Genomic DNA, 17,889 nt, shown 5'->3' with positions numbered 1-17,889 from the left:
CCGGTTCTCACAGCCCTTCTCCTGGGGGAAGCAACAGGCAGTATGAGAGTCACACCCAGTGCCCGCTTCATCACAGCTTCCCTTTCCTTAAAGCCCCATGTTGGCTCGTGACCACTTGTGGTGTGGGTATTACTGTGAGTTTTCGAGCCTATTGCTTTTTGTTGTTTAGAATCAATCATCCAGGCATCAACTGTGGGGAAGTGGACCCGAGGTGGGGGCTGGCCAAGCTCAAAGTGATGGTGCTGCCCCCGTGTGGCTGATGTGCCATACTGCCTTCTGCTTCTACAAATGCATTAGCGGGCCGTTCACTGGTTTCTTCCTGTGGACACAGAGGGAACTTCTGGGTGCGGAGCTACCACTGAGCATCCCCTTGGGATAAGCTCACCGAGGCCCAGGGACACATGTGCTGAGACCACCCAGGCCAAAGCCTTGGACAGACAGCATGTGCCGACTGGACGCCGTGCTGGAAGCCCTTTAGACCGCCGGTGCCCAGAGAAGCTGGTGAGAACAGGAGCCGCCGGGCAGGGGAAGGGTCTGCACCAGGGCCTTCACTCCATCTCCTCAGGACATCTGTGATATCACGCAGCCGGTTGGGAGGGAGGAACCGGGGAATGTTGGATAGGGTCCAGACATTGCTCCTCTGAGACTGGCCTGGCCAAACCACCCAGCCCCAGCCCCACCAACAGGCCTGTGCTTCAAACAAGTGCCCGTTCCCTGAGGCAGGGCTCACCCAGGGAAACGCTAAGCAGGATGCTGAGAGCAAAGGTCTCAAAAGCCAACACCTGAACCCTAGATGTCACGGGAAGAATCTGCACCAAGTCCCAGCCTTCAATAGCACCTCTCCCCTACCCTAAAAGTTCAGCAGAAAGAAAGGCACGTACTGGGAGGAGGGTGACGACTTAAACATGAAAAAAGTGGTACTGCAAACCCAAGGAAAACCACTAGGAACTTTTCAGAGCTGTGAGTGATATAGCAACACAACGCACAAAGTGGAATATTACCATAAACACAACTTACTCAAGGCAAGAAAAAAAAAACAGGAAAATAAAATACTTTACACAAATTCTGAAAAGCCCTTTTATTCTTTATCTCTCCGCTAACATCTAGAGTTCCATCAGGCTCCTGGGGATCCTGTCCCTTCTTCCAGAAGCTTAGCCCTCTCCCAGCAAGGCCTCATGGTCTGCTTTCTCCCTAGTCAAGCTACTCCAAGCATCCTCTATGCTAATCCGTTTTAACAGATTAACATAAGATATCTTTGTTAATCTGTTTTAACATCGAAATGATCAAGATACTACACAAGAACTAGGGATGGAACAACTTAAGAAGAGAGGTTTTATTTTGTCATCATTTCTGAGGGCTCAGGCCATGGTACCAGGGAAAGCAGTGTGCCTCAATAGAGCAGCTCCCAGTTGGAGAGACAGGAAGCTCAGAGAAGGTAATGCTGGCCCTCATCTGCTTCTAGGGCCTCAACCCTGGGGACAGTGTGGCCCCTATTCCAGGGTAAGTCCTCTCCTCAGTCAATCCTCTCTGGATGGCACCCACAAACACAACCACAGGTGCTCTTCCATTTCCTCGGTGACTCTAAATCCAGCCACGGATGAAATCCAGGATTAAACATGGCAAAGCACTCCCAAGTTTAGCTAACCTCACGCTTAGGTTTGCTGTTCCCTCAACCAATCACCTTTCCAGACTCTAAATAAGGAGCCTGCATACTTCCAGCCAGGGGAAGATTTTCTGATACAATGGTTATCTTCTGTCCTTTGCTGTCCCTCTTACTAGAGGCCAAGAGGGACTGTTGCAAACAACAGTGTAGAGGGGAAAGACACACTGTGAGCTGTCTTCCCTGGAGGAGAGCATGGGGGCAAAGAGCTTGGCCTGTTTTCCTTTCTCTGTGGTCACCATGTTTCTGCATAACTCACAGAATATTCAGCTGTGAAGCTTGGAAAGGAAACGTTCTGTGAGACTCTGGGAGTGGAGGCCACTCGGGTTGAGAGGCAGGGAAGGCATGCTATCAAGATCAACACCAGGTAAGGAACAGTCAACCCTGTCTGCGCTCAGCATATGACTCTGGTCACACACAATAGGCCACCTCAAAGGCAGTATATACAGTATATATACACACTATATACATTATATATACACTGTGTACACCTAAAATACACACAGCCTTCCAGAGGGCCACACAGCCACTCACTATGTCGTTTCTGTCCATCATACCTTCTCCTGTGGTACAAGTCTGTCTGAAGGACAAAAAAAAAAAAAAAAAAAAAAAAAAAAAAAAAAAAAAAAAAAACTGAAGGCTTATCTTCATTTATCTGCATAGTTTTGCATTAAAAATAAATCCCACATGCTGCTACACTTGGGCCACACAACACAAGAGCACAACAACGAGGAAGCAGTCCAGATCTCACAGCAGAGAGTCAGGCAGAGGATGGAAGCGACTGTCAGCTGCTGCAAACATCTAAGACTCACAGACACTGATACAGATGAGATCTAAAGAAAGAGGAAATACCAGTTCTAACTTAGAAACCTAAAAACAGCACCCATCTTAAACATTCTAGACAAAGGACTGCGCCCAGTGTCTCACCTCTCTCATCTGTAACTAAGTCGTGAGTTTTATGGAGCTGCAGAGAAGAGATTCCAGCCCTTTGTTTAACACAGACTGGCTAAACACACACTTACTCAGTGGCACCGTGCCAATCCCATAAACATGCCCCCTAACACGTTCTCCCTTCGTGCCAAGCAGCAGCAGCCACTGTGTGTCTCCATCTCTGCTGTTACCCATTGCTTCCTGTGAGAGTAGGTGGCCAGGACAACAGGGGATAAAGACTCCTGGTGCCACCTTGTGGAGAGAAACCAGCCAGCTACAGCAGTACCTGACTGGGTCAGCGTGCGCATGCTGCGTGTGGGCATACTTGTACGTGACTGCATATGTGCCTTGTTGTACAAGTACACACTGAGACATGTCTGAACAGCACGACTGAGCTTCTACAGATGGGACAGACTAAACTGAACTATTCTGTCGTTTTCATGATAAACAAGTTGGCTTTGAGTCAACACAATGCAAAAGAAAGCAAAAGCTGATGGACACTGAAAGAGACCGTCAAGAGCAGACGGTTGCATTGTACAGGGGAAATAGCGGTAGACCCCCATGGGTTCAGATGCAGGCAACAAAGTTTTCCGGTCACCTTCCAGGCCCCAAACACTCTTACGTCCGGCTGGGAAAGTGCAGCTTTACCTATGCTGCCAGCATCCCCTACAGATCTACTGGTAAGACGCAGAGAGTTTTCCTGTGAGCTCATCCTCACCCTCCTCTGGTGTGGTCCTGACATGTGTGGCCTTCTGACCCACGAACTGGGACTTGAACTGCAAGGCGATGTTATGAGGAGATGGTGCCTTTGGGGAGGATGAGCCCTCATGAGGGGATTAGTGCTGCTGTAGGAAAGGGGAAGGGAGCATGCTAGCACCCTGTGTCTGTGCACCTTCTGCCAAGTAAGGACATGGCTGCACAGTGCCGTCTTGGAGGCAGAACTTTGGACTTCTAGCTTCTCCAACTGTGAGAAACCAGTTTCTGGTATTTACAAATGAATTTGTAAGACCCCCCCCCCACCGCCCCCAGAAAGCTCAGGCCCCCAGGATCTCAGCCCAGTACTGCGGCCACCCCAATCACCATGCGGAGTCGAAAGCTTGATGCAAACAGCATGAGGCTTTATTAAAGTTGTTTAACGAGCTAACCCCATGTTAGCTCCGGCCTTCCATCCATCCACCATGGTGGATGGCTAGAAAAGACAGCTCGAACCGTCTGCATAAAGATCTTATAGGACAGTGTAAGGGGAGTGTCTAGGGGTACGCACAGGCTCACTATTGGTGTACCTCGAGGCTTGGAGGGCTTGTCCTGTGTTGATTGGTCAACTGGTTGTTATGGCCCATAGGCCCTCCCAGGGTGGTTGCTATGCTCTGTGCGTCATTGCTGTGTGCTTGTCCGCAAAGCACACCCAGAGCTGTAAAACATAGCACCACCAGCTAACTTCTGATTAGTTCCTTGCCACGAGGCAGGCATCTGACCTCCTAGTGACCAAGGCAAGGTCAGACAAGTGCCTGTTACTGTCATGGCTGCCGAAATGGGGAGCTGGTACCTTCAAATTCAGCGCATCTCCTGTTACTCCATAGTCAAGAAGATTTATTTACTTGTATTATTTCTACATGAAGATGGTTTTCATGCTGAAGCACACTCTGAAATGCATCTGACTCAGTTCTATGAGTGTCATTCAAGTCACACCAAGAACTGGTGTTCAAGAAAACTTTAAAAACAGAAGGCTGGTGAAAGTCATCTCCAAAGTGAGCAATTTTTTTTATTTTACTTTAGATAAAAGTTCATCATTTTATGCATGCCTAAGAAAATAGTCCATTAAAGTACATTTTCATGGCGGGCTGTTTAAAATCCTGTAATAAATGTGACAGTATTTTTTAAATTGTTCCAAAAATAACTGGAAATAGAAGAGCTTTCTGATATCAGTACTTCCTCTGAGGTGGAACATACACTAAAATGTTCATTGTTTCCATTAAAAATCGTGGTTTATTTCCTGGGAATGCCAAAGTTCCGTTATCCTAGAACAAAAAATTATGTACAGAATATACACATTCTATGTACACAAGCACAGCACACAGTCACATGGACACGGAGTCAAGGGAGGCGTCCTGAAATCAAGTCTTAGGCGCTTGTCATTCTCCTGACAGTACACCCTCATTTCCGAAGAAGCACGTGCAGCTGGCTGTGCTCATCTGCCGCCACTGGGGTAGTCCACCGCCTCTTCAGGTACTGGATGTCAACTGTGCCAGAGACCCTGGCCAACACCAGGGCCACAGAGCTACCGCTGGCCTTCTCCGGATCCCCCATGACGGTCATGGCCACAAGCCTGCAGGTTGAGAGAGAACATGACTTGGGAAGTCAGGACACAAGTGTGACTTTCAAAATGTCTACATTCAAGGCAAGTGTGAAATAGAAGAGGAACTAAAAAAACATTAAAACAAAACACCACAACAAAAGCAAACATGTGAAAGCACATTCTGGCATCTTGGGGGCCTGCTGATCACGAGGAAATCCCAAAGGATGTGTGTCTGCAGACACAAGGGTGACTGATATTCCCCCTCCTCCCTCTGCAGCTCCTCCCTCTAACCTTGGGGTCTGCACACTGCCTCAGCAGGCCATCCCTACCACACAGACAATGGGGTGATCCCATGTGAGGGTTCCCCAGTATCTCAGGCTCCCAATCTCGAGGCCCACAGATCTGTCCTCCAGCTGAGCCTGTCCCTGAGACCCAGACCCCCAGACTCTCTGCAGCAACAAGCTCGCTCCAGTGTTCTCGACACCCTGTGTGGCCTCTCCTCCCCACTGCCTCCACCGGGCTGAGGGTGTGTCTCCAACTCCACCCCAACTCCTCGAGAAGTCTCTCGGAAATACAATCTGAAGGTAACCTTGTCCCCACTCACATACCCCTCATTCCCATCAGGAAGTGTCCAAGCCTTCTGCCACACCTCCCTGGGACTCCTCTAGGCTGACTTTATAGATGTCAATGTATTCATATGTGAACCCAGGTGGAGGGATCAGCTGATTGGTTTTTGTGTTTCTCTTTTCAGGGTGGCTTGGAGATCCTCCTCCAGCCTCAGTCTCTCTTGTACTGGGATGATTGGGATGATTGACAGGCATGAGCCCTCAGATCTTCAGATACTTCCTGTTTCCTTATCTTTCAAGGCAAGGTCAGGTTATGTAGCCCAAGTTGGTCAGGAATTCCCCAAGAGCCCCAGCTGGCCTCAAACTTGTAATCCCCCTTCCTCAGATTCTCAAGTGCTAGGATTATACTCCTGCGACTATAGCCAGTTCTCTTGATGAATACTTAATTAGAATAGACACAAATCCACATCCCTAAGCCAAATGCTATCTCCAGTTGATAACCACTCACAATGGAAAAATTAGTTTTCTTCCGCTGAGTTGCACTGGGTACACAAACCACACTTAAAGTCAGGCCCTATGCCCAGCAGCAGACACCCAACATAAAAACAAACTCAAAGGTATTTTGGAAGATTTTTTTTTTGACTCACAATGTTTTGTCTAGACTTTTTTTTTTTAACCTTACAGATCCTTTGATTATATATGTTATTGACTTTCTGTATGTAGGAATGTGTTTCAGCATCTGTTTGTTTCTTGTGACTTTTCTTTGGCTTTTTTTTTCTTTGTTTGGTCCTATTCTGGACTGTTTGTTTTTATCTTATTGTTATTGTTGTTATTATCACCTGTTTGTATTCTAAGGAGAGCGCAAAAATGAAAGGGTGTGGATTTGGGTGAATCCAAAGTGGGTCAGATCTGGGAGGAGCTGAGGAAGGGGAAATTGTAATCAAAATAGACTGTATGAAAAAATAATCTATTTTCAGTCAGGTGATGGCACACACCTTTAATCCCAGCTCTTGGGAGGCAGAGGCAGGTGGATCTCTGTGAGTTTGAAACCAGTTTGGTCTACAAAGCTACACAGAGAAACCCTGTCTCAAAAAAGCACATATACAACATACACATACAATATATATTTATAAAATTCCAAGAACAAAATATAGGAGACTAGACAAATTGGGGTCAAGAGAAAACTCTTCCAAATGAAATCTTCTATAAGTACTGCCACTTTGAAATAAATGAACAAAAGCAAAGAATTATTCCAAAATCTTAGCAATGGGCCAGCAAGATGGCTCAGCCAGTCAAGGCATTTGCTACCAAGGCGGATGACCTAAATTCTGTTCCTGGATCCTACATGGTGGAAGGAAAGAACAAGTCTCACAAGGTGCCCTGTGAGTGCCACATGAGCACCACAGAATATTTGATTATGCACAGACATAATAGGTAGACAGACAGACAGACGGACGGATGCTAACAGAAGTTTAAACACATTAGCATCAATACAATTCACACCAGCAGGGTGCTTGCACACGCAGGTGGAAAGGGAGCTTGGGGACTGGTGTGACTCAGGAGCAGAGAGCTACAGTGTCTGACAAGAACACAGACTCCATGACTTATGTCTCATATGTCCTATCCCCTTTGAGAAACTAGATCACGCAAACATGCGTGGAATCCCGAATGATAATAACGAGGGACTCACACAATTCTGCTGTCCACTGTGCTTACTGAAGCTAAACATGAGACAACTGCATCTTAAAAAGAGTTTCCTAGCATTGCTTGCTGCACACTAAGGGCGGAACACACATCAGTAAAGTGGAATAGGGTGGTCATGAAGAGTCAGTGTGGACCAATTACAGCAGGGTGCGCCTGGATGGAGGTGCTGGCAGCAAGGCGGGTACACGCCTGGGGGTCAGAGGGCAAACAGGAGCTCTGTGTATCTTTCTGTTTGACTGCAAACTAAAACTACCTTTAAAAAGTGTTTCTGACTATATAATATATAAATGTAGTACTTAATTTAAACTTAAACATGTGATTCAAGACAGACCAGAGATGAGGGTGACGGCCTTGCACTCACCTGTCTGGAAAGATGGACTGCTGAGCCACAGGACCCAGGTCATTCTCAAGCAGGTCCCAGACATGGATCCTGGATGCATCATCCTGGACCAAGAACACAGTAGGCCTTGTTGGGGACCACTGCAGGCTCATCACAGAGCGGCCACCAGTGCTGCTGTCCCACTGCATGACTGGCCTCTCAGACGCCAGCTGGTGCAACCTGATGCTTCCATCCGAACAGCCAGCCTGCAATCGGGGTATGGAAACCCATTTTTTTCTTTCTTTTTAAATTAAATCTCAACACCCAGCTAATTTTCTCAGAGCGTTTGGCTTGCTTTTGTTTGTTCTGAATATCAAGACACTAAACCTATGCTCACAAATAGTGAGTGAGCACTCACCCTGGAAACTGACACCAGCCGTCACTGCACTCTCAGAAAACACAGATGAGTGTTTGTTGAGTACCACTGACTCCAGCACAGGATGCTAGGGCGGGCTCCACAGGAGGAGTGTCACCTTTTAAACAGCTCTATTTGTACTGACAGTATGGTTATATGTTTGTTCCCTTTGGATTGAAATTTTCATAAAAAATTTTTTTTTATGAAACATGGCTGGTTTAGTGAAAGATCACATTACTAGCCTATAAAGAGAAGATGAATTCTTCCTTACTATTTAATCCTTTCCCATACTCAAAAAAGGTGCACTTGTATAAAATTCTAAAACTCTGTGTGTGTGTGTGTGTGTGTGTGTGTGTGTGTGTGTGTGTGTGTGTGTTCAACTAGAATGTCAACAAGAGATCAAATTCTAACATAAAATACAAACAGAAACACCTTTATGCCCTAATTTCAGATAAGTAGCACAATCATACAGGATACAGGGGCAGGAACTAAGCCAAATAACCTCTGAGCACAATGTCCGGGTGTGCAGCTTCTGACTCAGATACAGAGAGTCCTGAGTACTGAAACTGGCTGATCTGCATGAGATATCAAAAGCCCTGTGTATTCTGGGACTGCACACTTAGTCAGGCAGATGGTAAACCACCCCTGTGGTCTGAATGAAGTCTGCCCCCACTGATTCCTGTGCTCGAGACCCAAGTCCTCAAAGTAACAGTGCTGAGAGGCAGTGTGACATTTCAGGGAAGGGGTCCAGCAGAAGGTAATTAGGTGAGGGCTTGTGGTCCCCAGAAGGGATTCATGACTGTTTTGTAGGAGAGGGCTAATTCTTGGGGCTGGATTAGCTGTCTCGAGAGCTGGCTGACCACGGGTATGTCTCTTCCTGCTAAAGCCTGAGTGCTTTGCAACTGAACAAAGTATTTCTTGGGAGTTAAATTTCTGAGTCAGTTTGATTTAGTTTTCTGTTAATATCCCATGTCTCCTTTGTAGATCACTGAAGCCCAATAAATGATAAATCTGTAGACCTACTAAGAGACCAATACTTTCTAAAATTTTCTACTGGATTGCAATATTATGATGCCCCAATAAGCAAATAATACCAATGAAAAGTGACTTTCTTACCAGGAATACTGTTTCTTCAAATGGTGAAAAATCGATCACGTGAACTTTTATAGGTCTGGCAACAAGTTGCTGAGGTTTGAACACCTTGGGAGACACTCTCCAATCTTGTCTGGTACTGTGCTTTATAAGTCCCTAATTATCACAAGAATACCAAGAATGGCCGAAGAAAAGTATTAGACACAAGACTGAACAAAACCGGACTCATGAAACAATTCAGACATTGTAACAAAGGCAAACAGTTAAGTTAATCTGATAAATAAATATAAGTTTATTTATATAAATAAATTTATATAAATAAATATAAATAAATAAAGATATTTATCAGGTAAGGCTAGGTGGAAAGGATGAAATGTAAAACACTACTAACCATATCGGTGCCAACAACAAAGTGATTAGGATCCGAAGGCAGAAATTTGACACTTAATGTTTGTGCGGACCCCCAGAATTCACTATCTTTATGGGAAATACTGAAAAATAAACAGCAGAGATGAACACATGGCTTCTGCAAAACCTGGATGGCAACAATACCTTACACTGGCCTAACACTGCCAACTATCATCCAAGGAGGAACAGGTATAGCACACTTCTTCCATGACTGCAGCTACTCTGCTGCCTATTTCTTTCTCATGGACTGCAAGCTTGATCATGTCTACAGATCCATCCTTCAGTTTACTGATTCTTTTATCGACTACGCTGAATCTGCTACTTTACCGCTCACTGACTGAAATTTTAGAAATTACAGCATTGCTTCTAAAAGTGTGTTGTACAATTGCCGGCAAGTCTGATGCTGAGAGACAAGGTGAGTTAGTGGGTGACTATGATGAAGTCCACTGTGGTGACAGTTCACAGTATGCTGATTAATCCTATTTGTGCTCCAGGGTGCCCTGTTTCCTCATGTTTCTGGTTCCTGTAAGTTTGTGAGCTCATGTTTTGCAGACGGCTTGGGGAAATCCCACCAGGCAGCTGTCCTTATGTCTCAAGGTCCCTGGGACTCCGATGTTCACACCCCAACTTGCAGGTTCCCATACACATCTAGCTTGAGGTTTCAAATTCTTCCAAGTACCCATTTTCCCTTAACTAGGGGTTGAACTTTCTAAATTTCCCTCACGATAAAGGGGCAGTGAATTCCAGAGTCCTGTGCAGGGGTCTCAATTCTAGTCTCTAACTCGGGCAAGCCCAATACATCTCTGATTGCACAGGGCTTGAGACACTATGGTAAAGGCCTAAGAACCTTGTCACCACTAGTTCAAAACCTTATTATCTAACTTAACTTCCCTCTTTGTTCCTAGCATTAAGATATTTTCTTTTAAAAAAAACAAAAACAAAAACAAACAAACAAACAAAAAAACCCAACTGTATCTGGAGCTGGAGAAACAGCTCAGCATTAAGAGCATTTGCTGCTGGATTCTGTTCCCAAAACTTGTACAGCAGCTTACCGCTCAGTAACTCCAGTTCCAGGAAATCGGATGCCCTCTTCTAGCCTCTGCTTGCACCAGATACACATGTGCACATACATGTGGGCAGGCAGAACACTCACACAGATGACACACAAATAACCCCTCTTCTCCTCAGCTGTACCACCCCCTAAGCAGTCCACGTAGAAGGCGGGGCCAACTGAGGCTCCTCCCTCCCACTGCTTGTTTCATCAGCTGACCATCAGATTCCAGTTCTACTCTTTAAGTCACATCTAGTTCTCCACACCCATGTTGCTTCTCATACAGGCCACTGTAGGGGGAAATCCTGTTTAGAGGCGTGGCCAGCGGCACCTGTGGCCAGCCCCAAGCAGGCGTGGCCAGCAGTACCTCTAAACAGGATTTCCCCCTACAGGCCACCATATCGGCCTCCTAACTTGACTCCTCCTTGACTCCAGTTTCCGGAACTCTCTGTACTCCAAACTAACATTTTTCCCAAGTTGATTATCATCCTACATCTCAAAAATGAGATTCTACTTCTTCAGCGTAAGACCCTGTCTTACCAAAACACCATCTACACTGTCAGCAAAGAAGCAGGCATGTCAAGGCCAACCACCAACTCATCCCATCTTTCTCAACATCAGACTTGCTGGCATTTCTAAGTGTGGGTATCTTTTGCCTTAGAACCATGGCGTGCATGCTCCTTTGCCAGGCTTTCAAGGATGAATCCAGTTAGCATGTCTTTGTCGGTGTTCTACTGCTGTGAGGAGAAACCAAAACCAAGGCAACTCTTACACAGGAAAGCATTTAACTGGGGGCTTGCTGACAGTTTTAAAGGGTTAGTGCATGGTCATGGCAGGAAAGAGACAGGCATGATACTGGAGCAGTAACTGCGATCTTTGCACCTGGATCCACAGAGAGCAGGCAGAGAGACACTGGGCCTGAACACAGGCTTTTGTAATCTCAGGGCCTATCCCCAGTTGATACGCTTCCTCATCTCCTAATCCTTCTTAAACAGTTCTATTCCCTGGTGACTCAGCATTCCAGTAGATGAGCCTATAGGGACCATTCTTACTCAAAAACTCACGTATCACTTTTCCCAAATGCTCCCATCTCATGCTGGACCTAACCCTGCCCTCCTGCAAGCTCCTACATGCCTATACCCATGATAACAACACATCATACTCCTGTAACCATGCCAACAAGAAATGTTCTATGTCACTGGCAGGCTTACTGGGATCACTGAGGGCAAGACAGCTACTACACCAAGGGTGACACCTTCCCTGGACATCCACAGCGTACAGGCGGCAGGAAAGGGGCAAAGAGCTAGCCTATCAGTCTGGCCAGCCACGCCAGTTTACCCAAGGTAGGGGAGGCTACAGAGTTAGACCTCTCCCTATAATCCAGTCTGCCTCTACCCCTCCTTTCCCACAGATCTTGCAAAAACACAACTGTGGGTTTTGAGTTATTCAAATACATTAGTTATTTCCCTTTGAAGAGTATATAGTTAAGTCCCCGAAAGAGCATACAGTTAAATCCAGGAGGAGATTAGTTCTCAGGCAGAGAGGAGAGTCTCTTATGAGCTCCCAGAGGTATACAGCACGTGAAGTCAGGGAATGGCCTGCATAACACGTGCATGCCTGGCTCTGCACATATCTGATGGCTTTAACTGATCTGCTTTCATAATTATATTTCAGTCATGTAAGTTGATTTGAAGCCTCTAAGCATGACTGTATTCACTGTAGTCTGTGTGATGAAAAGGATACAGGTTCAAAGACTTTTTGAGGGCAACTCGCATACTAACAGTTTCAGTGAGCAAATGACAGAATATGAATGTATGTGTATGTATGTATGTATGTATGTATGTATGTATGTGTCTTCAGGAACCAATATGGAACATATAAATACTACTAATACTGGAATTCATTAAGAATCTATACTTCATATTAAGTTCTATGAGTAAAAGCAGAAATACAGGGTTTGGGATTTTTTTGTTTTTTGTTTTTGTTTTTGTTTTGGTATTTCTGTTTGCTTATTTGTTGATCTGAGATAGGTTCTCATATATCCCAGGCTGGTCTAAAGCTGACTGTATAGTCACAGATAGCCTTGAACTCTTAATCTCCCTTCTTCTACCTACCAAATGCTAGGACTATAGATTTGAGTTGTGCCTAGCTAGAAATATAAATTTATGAATAAAATTTATTTCAATGTTTCCAGTTCCTGAAACTTAATTTGACCAAGTTTAACTAACTTTAAGTCTAAATTAAAATTGGATGAAACCAGTCAAGTAGCATCAACTTATAAGCTAAGAAACATTTTATGAATACATTAGCGTTATATCTGAAAAACATATTTGTTAGATTGGCTTATTACTGAAAATTCACATAGCAAAAACCAAATGTGAGAAAAATAGGTCCTCGTTGCAAAAACAGAACATATTTAGCCGGAAGCTAAGTCTTTCTGGGATGAGGGGTGTGATGAGGGATAGCCTTCCTGGATGAGGAATGGGATGAGGGATGTGTCCAATCCCCAGTGCAAGTCTCACCTGTTGCCCAACTGGATCACAGTACTGTGCACCAATTTGATCCTCCCTCCAGGTATCAGACCTAGAGTCAGACAAACCGGAAACACACAAACCTCTTAGCGCAAGCTAAACCAAAATCTACCTACAGTGGTCTGGATCTGTTCTTCCTTATTTAAATATCTATAACCAGAAGGAATGCCAAGACGTAAATACCGACAGGACTCCCTTTAAATCTGATGGAGGTGCCTGTACCTTGCTGAAGAGGAGAGTCAAGAATTTGTAGGTCATTATCAGAATCCCGTGGGACCATTATCCAGATGCCCACACATTTTCAGACTAGTGAGAAAAATAGGCATCATATGTCTGGATGCTTAATTCAGAACGCCAAACCCTGTGCTGTAATACCCAAGGCACCTGTCATTTAAATCCATCATCGGAACCTCCCAGGTTTCCAGTTTGTTAAATGGCCCCTAGTTTCCCAAACTCTCCCAGTCTTGGTTTCTGTTGATCAACTCCTCTAAACTTCCACTCAAACACCTACTACAGGTCCCAGGAGGACTGGCTTTATTTTCCTTTCCCTCCTTTGTTCTCCTCAGATATGGACACCTTCAGTTGTCTCTGCCAAATGTCTGTGTTAAAGCTATTTTCCCTATTTTGTACATTACTGCGGAGGGGGGGTGGCAGAATTAGAGATCTATATATAATGAAACCAAAGTTCTAGGCAAGGCACTATCCAGAACCTTGAATTAAAAGCATGCAGACATATATGCAACCCACTGCTAGGAAGGGCAATTGCAAGTGTACAGTAGCATGACCTGTCACTTGCATTCACCATACAACAATGCTGATGCCATCATAGAGGGGGCAGAACTACACATCAGGCCTGCTGTCACTGTTCTCTACCACAGCCACAGGAAAACGGATTTGAGTGGCACATCAGGGAACCCATTCCAGGTGGCATGAGGAGAGCCACACTTAGTGAACTCATGTGCACTGGGTAAATGCAAAACCCCAGAAGAAAGCCCCACATGGACACCTGGAGGAGGAGGAGGAGGAGGAGGAGGAGGAGGAGGAGGAGGAGGGAGAAGGAAAAGGAGAAGAAGAAGAAGAAGAAGAAGAAGAAGAAGAAGAAGAAGAAGAAGAAGAAGAAGACGAAGAAGACGACGACGACTGTCGCCTTAACTTACATCAGAGGGCAGAATGAATGCTAGCTGTGAGCAGAACTTCTGACACCTACACAAAGAAATGCCCACTGGACATCATTCAATCACTTTAGCTAATGAGATGTCCATACAACTCCTATGTCCATTTTTCGTGCTGCTGATTACTTATATCTCAAAGCAGGTTGTGATATCTTTAATCTCTACTCATTTGAGCAAACAATAATTAATTTTTACTTCAATAGTTACCTAAATCACTCATTGAACCTGAGATATCTGCCTTTGGTAATTCAACAACCACCTAAAAACAGAACATTGAAAAAAAATGAATACTGATAACATTTTGTAACTATAAAACAATCTAAGCAAAACATAGCTCTAATAAAATAACATGCTATATTATATCCTAAAAGTTAATTGTTTCATAATCATTTTCTTTAGAACTAATGGCTTAGATTTATTTATTCGTTATTTTATCTCACTACTATGCTCTCTCATTAGTAGCCCCCAATTCATGTCCTAACATACCCTTCAGCACTAATGCTGTGTTAGGATCTTCCTTACACATTCCCAGAAGCCAACGGCCAGGCATACAATTCTATACCCCTTCACAGAACAGAGGGTCTTACTGTCTTGTTCTGTTCTATCTCTGACCCATTCCCAAGCCAGTTGTCGTTCTCCTCCCAGGTGGTTTCGCTCAGCTGTCAGCATGGCTCCGCACTCCCTACTCACCCACACATTGAGAATGCCGCTCTCGTCCAGGGAGGCGATGTGAAATGACAAGCCTGCCATTTCTAGAGAAAGCAGAAACAAATGTGAGGGAAAGGAGCTTTAAGTAAGTGTAACGCTTTGCATAACCACTGCTTGAAGGGTTTCATGGATGCCAGGGCTCTCATACCTTCTTGAGAAGAAAAGGGTGAGAGCACCAAGCTCTGTTTTTTGTAGGCAGATGTGACGACCGGCTCGATGGCTTGAAGAGGACTTCGGTGGTTCACTGACATGAGAACTCCATCTGGAGATTGAAGGCCCAGAGTTCCACCATAAGTCACTCATCTTAGCAATGAGCTGAGCATTGCGTGTTAAGAAATTCGGGGATGCTTCTGGGACTAGAGACCTGAATCTCTCCACACACCTCTCTCCTAGAGTCACGAGGCCAACGCAGGCCACACGTCAAGGTCCACGAGCATGATTTTCACCATCTATAGCAAATAGAGGCTACAACCTCAAAACACTTAGAAGAGGAAAGACAAGAAATGAACACCAGAGCTTGTGCCATTACAAAGCTGTTTCATCACTGAGGCAACAGATGTACAGAGCTAGGAAGGAGGTCAACATACTCCGAGACCAAGAGCACTATGAAGATGAGGAGCTCAAGTAGACACACGGAAGGAGAAGACATGATTCTGAGACCAAAAGCCTCCAGAAAAGGCTGGGGAAAGAGGGGCCTACTAGAGGGCCTTAGGGAAGAGCAAGTTATAAGGGAAGAGAAGAGCACCGACTGGGTATACAGCAGTGCCAGCCAGAGCATAAGACTAAGCTTCTTCAGCAGGCACACAGCCACTATCAGGAGAGGTACTGCCACCCACAAAAGAATAGACATCGGCCCACACAATGCCTGGGCCATATGCAGGTACTGCAGGAAGAAATTAAAACAAAGAGATCAAAGAATTGTCAGGTGTGACTATTCTCCTGCCCTACCCCATCCCAGAAGAAAGCACAATGCCGAAGACAGGTAGTCTGAGGTGAATGATGTCTCCACAGACCCTTCGGGACATGCACTTAAAACAATAAACAAATCATACCCTAAATCAAAACCCCACACAGAAACAGAAAAGGGGGTGGATTAAACTTAAGAAAAAGCTAATGAACAACATGATGAAGAGATATTACAGGCCACCCTGCCCTGTACTGAACATGAGCAGACTTTTCCTGTCATTGTTCCCTGGACTCTGGTGCACAACGGCTATTCACACATCATACACACAGTCATTAGAGAGGGCGCCAAGCACAAAGAGAACGTGCCCGTATGTATCAAATGCTGTATCATTTTATATAAGGGAGCAGCTGAAGGGAAGGAGGCCATGCCAGCATCCTGTCAATACCATGCAGGGCTTATGAATTTAGTGCTATGAGAACAATGCTGGATTCAAATGTTTATTATATTATATTAGCAGTTAGAAAAATGCCACATTTTAAAAGATACCTTTTGATTGTATGGTGGCTAGTTCTAACTATCGGCTTAACATGATGCAGAATCGCCTGTGATTTTCAGTGAGGAGATCTAGGTCAAGCTGGCCTCTGGGGATCCCCGGGACTAGGCACCATTCCCTGACTGAGCACTAAACTTAGAAAAGGAGAGACTGAGCTGAGCTGTGGCATGTGGCATCAACTTCTTCTGACTATGGACACAATGTGAACAGCTCCCACCCATGAAACTTCCTTGCAGTGATGGACTATGACCTATAACCTGGACTGTGCTGGACTATGACCTATAACCTAGGCTATGATGAACTATGACCTATAACCTCGACTGTGAGCCAAATAAATCCTTTCCCCTTCAAGGTGCTTTTCTTGGGGTAGTTTCTTACAGCATCAGTAAAGAAAACTTAGAGCCTGAATCATGTGGTAAATTTCCATGTTCTTTTCTCCATTTGATAAAAAGCATACTTTTTATAATAGCATCAATATCCATGTGGTGCCTATCATTGCAAACATGTCTCCATAGTAACAATATCTCCCCAAAGGGGCAGAAACTGGTTAGTAGAGAAATAAAGAATGGCTTGCTCTTTTTACATGTAAAGCACAGATATAAATTCAGCACACAGAGAGGAAAGATTACTTGTTGAGTACTTGGAGAGGGACAAAAAACAAAAACAAAAACCTACTTAAAAGCCTTACTGAGTTAAAAACACAAAAAGAATCACAGAATAGGGAGCTGGAGAGATAGCTCAGAGGTTAAGAGCACTAACTGCTCTTCCAGAGGTCCTGAGTTCAATCCCCAGCAACCACATGGTGGCTCACAGCCATCTGTAATGAGATCTGGTGCCCTCTTCTGGTGTGCAGACATACATGGCAGCAGAATGTTATATACATAATAAATAAATAAAATCTTTAAAAAAAAATCACAGAATAGGAGAAAATACTTGCAAAACCCTTACCTCATAAAAGTCTTTTATCAAGACATATAAAACTCAACTACCAGAAAACATGCAATTTTAAAGTAGAGTGAAGACCTTAATGGGCACTTTAATAACACACAGATGGCATAAGAGAAGACAATACTGCTTGCTCCAAATGTCATAAGGGAAATGCAAGTCACACCACGAGGAACCGCTGCAAGTACACAGAATGACCCAAACGTATGGCAGCAGTCTATAGAGAAGCAGCAGGCCTCACTGACTGCCTGTGGGAATGCAGATGGCATAGCCACTTTGAAAGACAGTTGGCAATTTTTCACGGAGCAATCCAGGAGACTCTGGCTTTACATGTTGGTACGACAAAATACCTGACAAGAGTAGCTTAAGCTACAGTTACAGAGAAATCCTGTCTCAAAAAACCAATTTAAAAAACAAAAGAAAGAAAGAAAGAAAGAAAGAAAGAAAGAAAGAAAGAAAGAAAGAAAGAGAAGGAAAGAAAAGAAAAGAAAGGGTTAACTCTGGCTCATGTTTCCAGGACACAGGTCATGGTTGTCAGGAGAGCATGGCGGGGACCTTGTGTAGTAGCATTACATCTGCAGTCAGGAAGCAGAGAGAGAACAATGTTCAAACTGCTTGCTTCTCTCATATAT

General features: G+C 44.7%; 1 protein-coding gene across 1 annotated transcript in view; it reads right to left on the bottom strand.

Moving 5' to 3' along the window:
* Positions 1 to 4,154: 4,154 nt before the first annotated feature.
* Positions 4,155 to 17,889, bottom strand: part of Dync2i1 (dynein 2 intermediate chain 1) — a 39,969-nt gene continuing 26,234 nt past the window's right edge. The window contains exons 15-22 of the mRNA XM_027417032.2: positions 15,001 to 15,114; positions 14,835 to 14,896; positions 14,352 to 14,403; positions 12,964 to 13,024; positions 9,374 to 9,473; positions 9,007 to 9,138; positions 7,518 to 7,741; positions 4,155 to 4,916 (exon numbers count right to left, since the gene is read on the bottom strand). Coding sequence (XP_027272833.1) covers positions 4,745 to 4,916; positions 7,518 to 7,741; positions 9,007 to 9,138; positions 9,374 to 9,473; positions 12,964 to 13,024; positions 14,352 to 14,403; positions 14,835 to 14,896; positions 15,001 to 15,114 — 917 coding nt within the window. The 3' untranslated portion in view covers positions 4,155 to 4,744. The remainder of the gene's footprint in view (positions 4,917 to 7,517; positions 7,742 to 9,006; positions 9,139 to 9,373; positions 9,474 to 12,963; positions 13,025 to 14,351; positions 14,404 to 14,834; positions 14,897 to 15,000; positions 15,115 to 17,889) is intronic.

This window comes from Cricetulus griseus, chromosome 5 (assembly GCF_003668045.3).
Source record: "Cricetulus griseus strain 17A/GY chromosome 5, alternate assembly CriGri-PICRH-1.0, whole genome shotgun sequence".
NCBI classification, from domain to species: Eukaryota; Metazoa; Chordata; class Mammalia; order Rodentia; family Cricetidae; genus Cricetulus; species Cricetulus griseus.
Note: the sequence above shows the minus strand (reverse complement) of the source record. Positions and strands in the feature narration are given on the sequence as shown.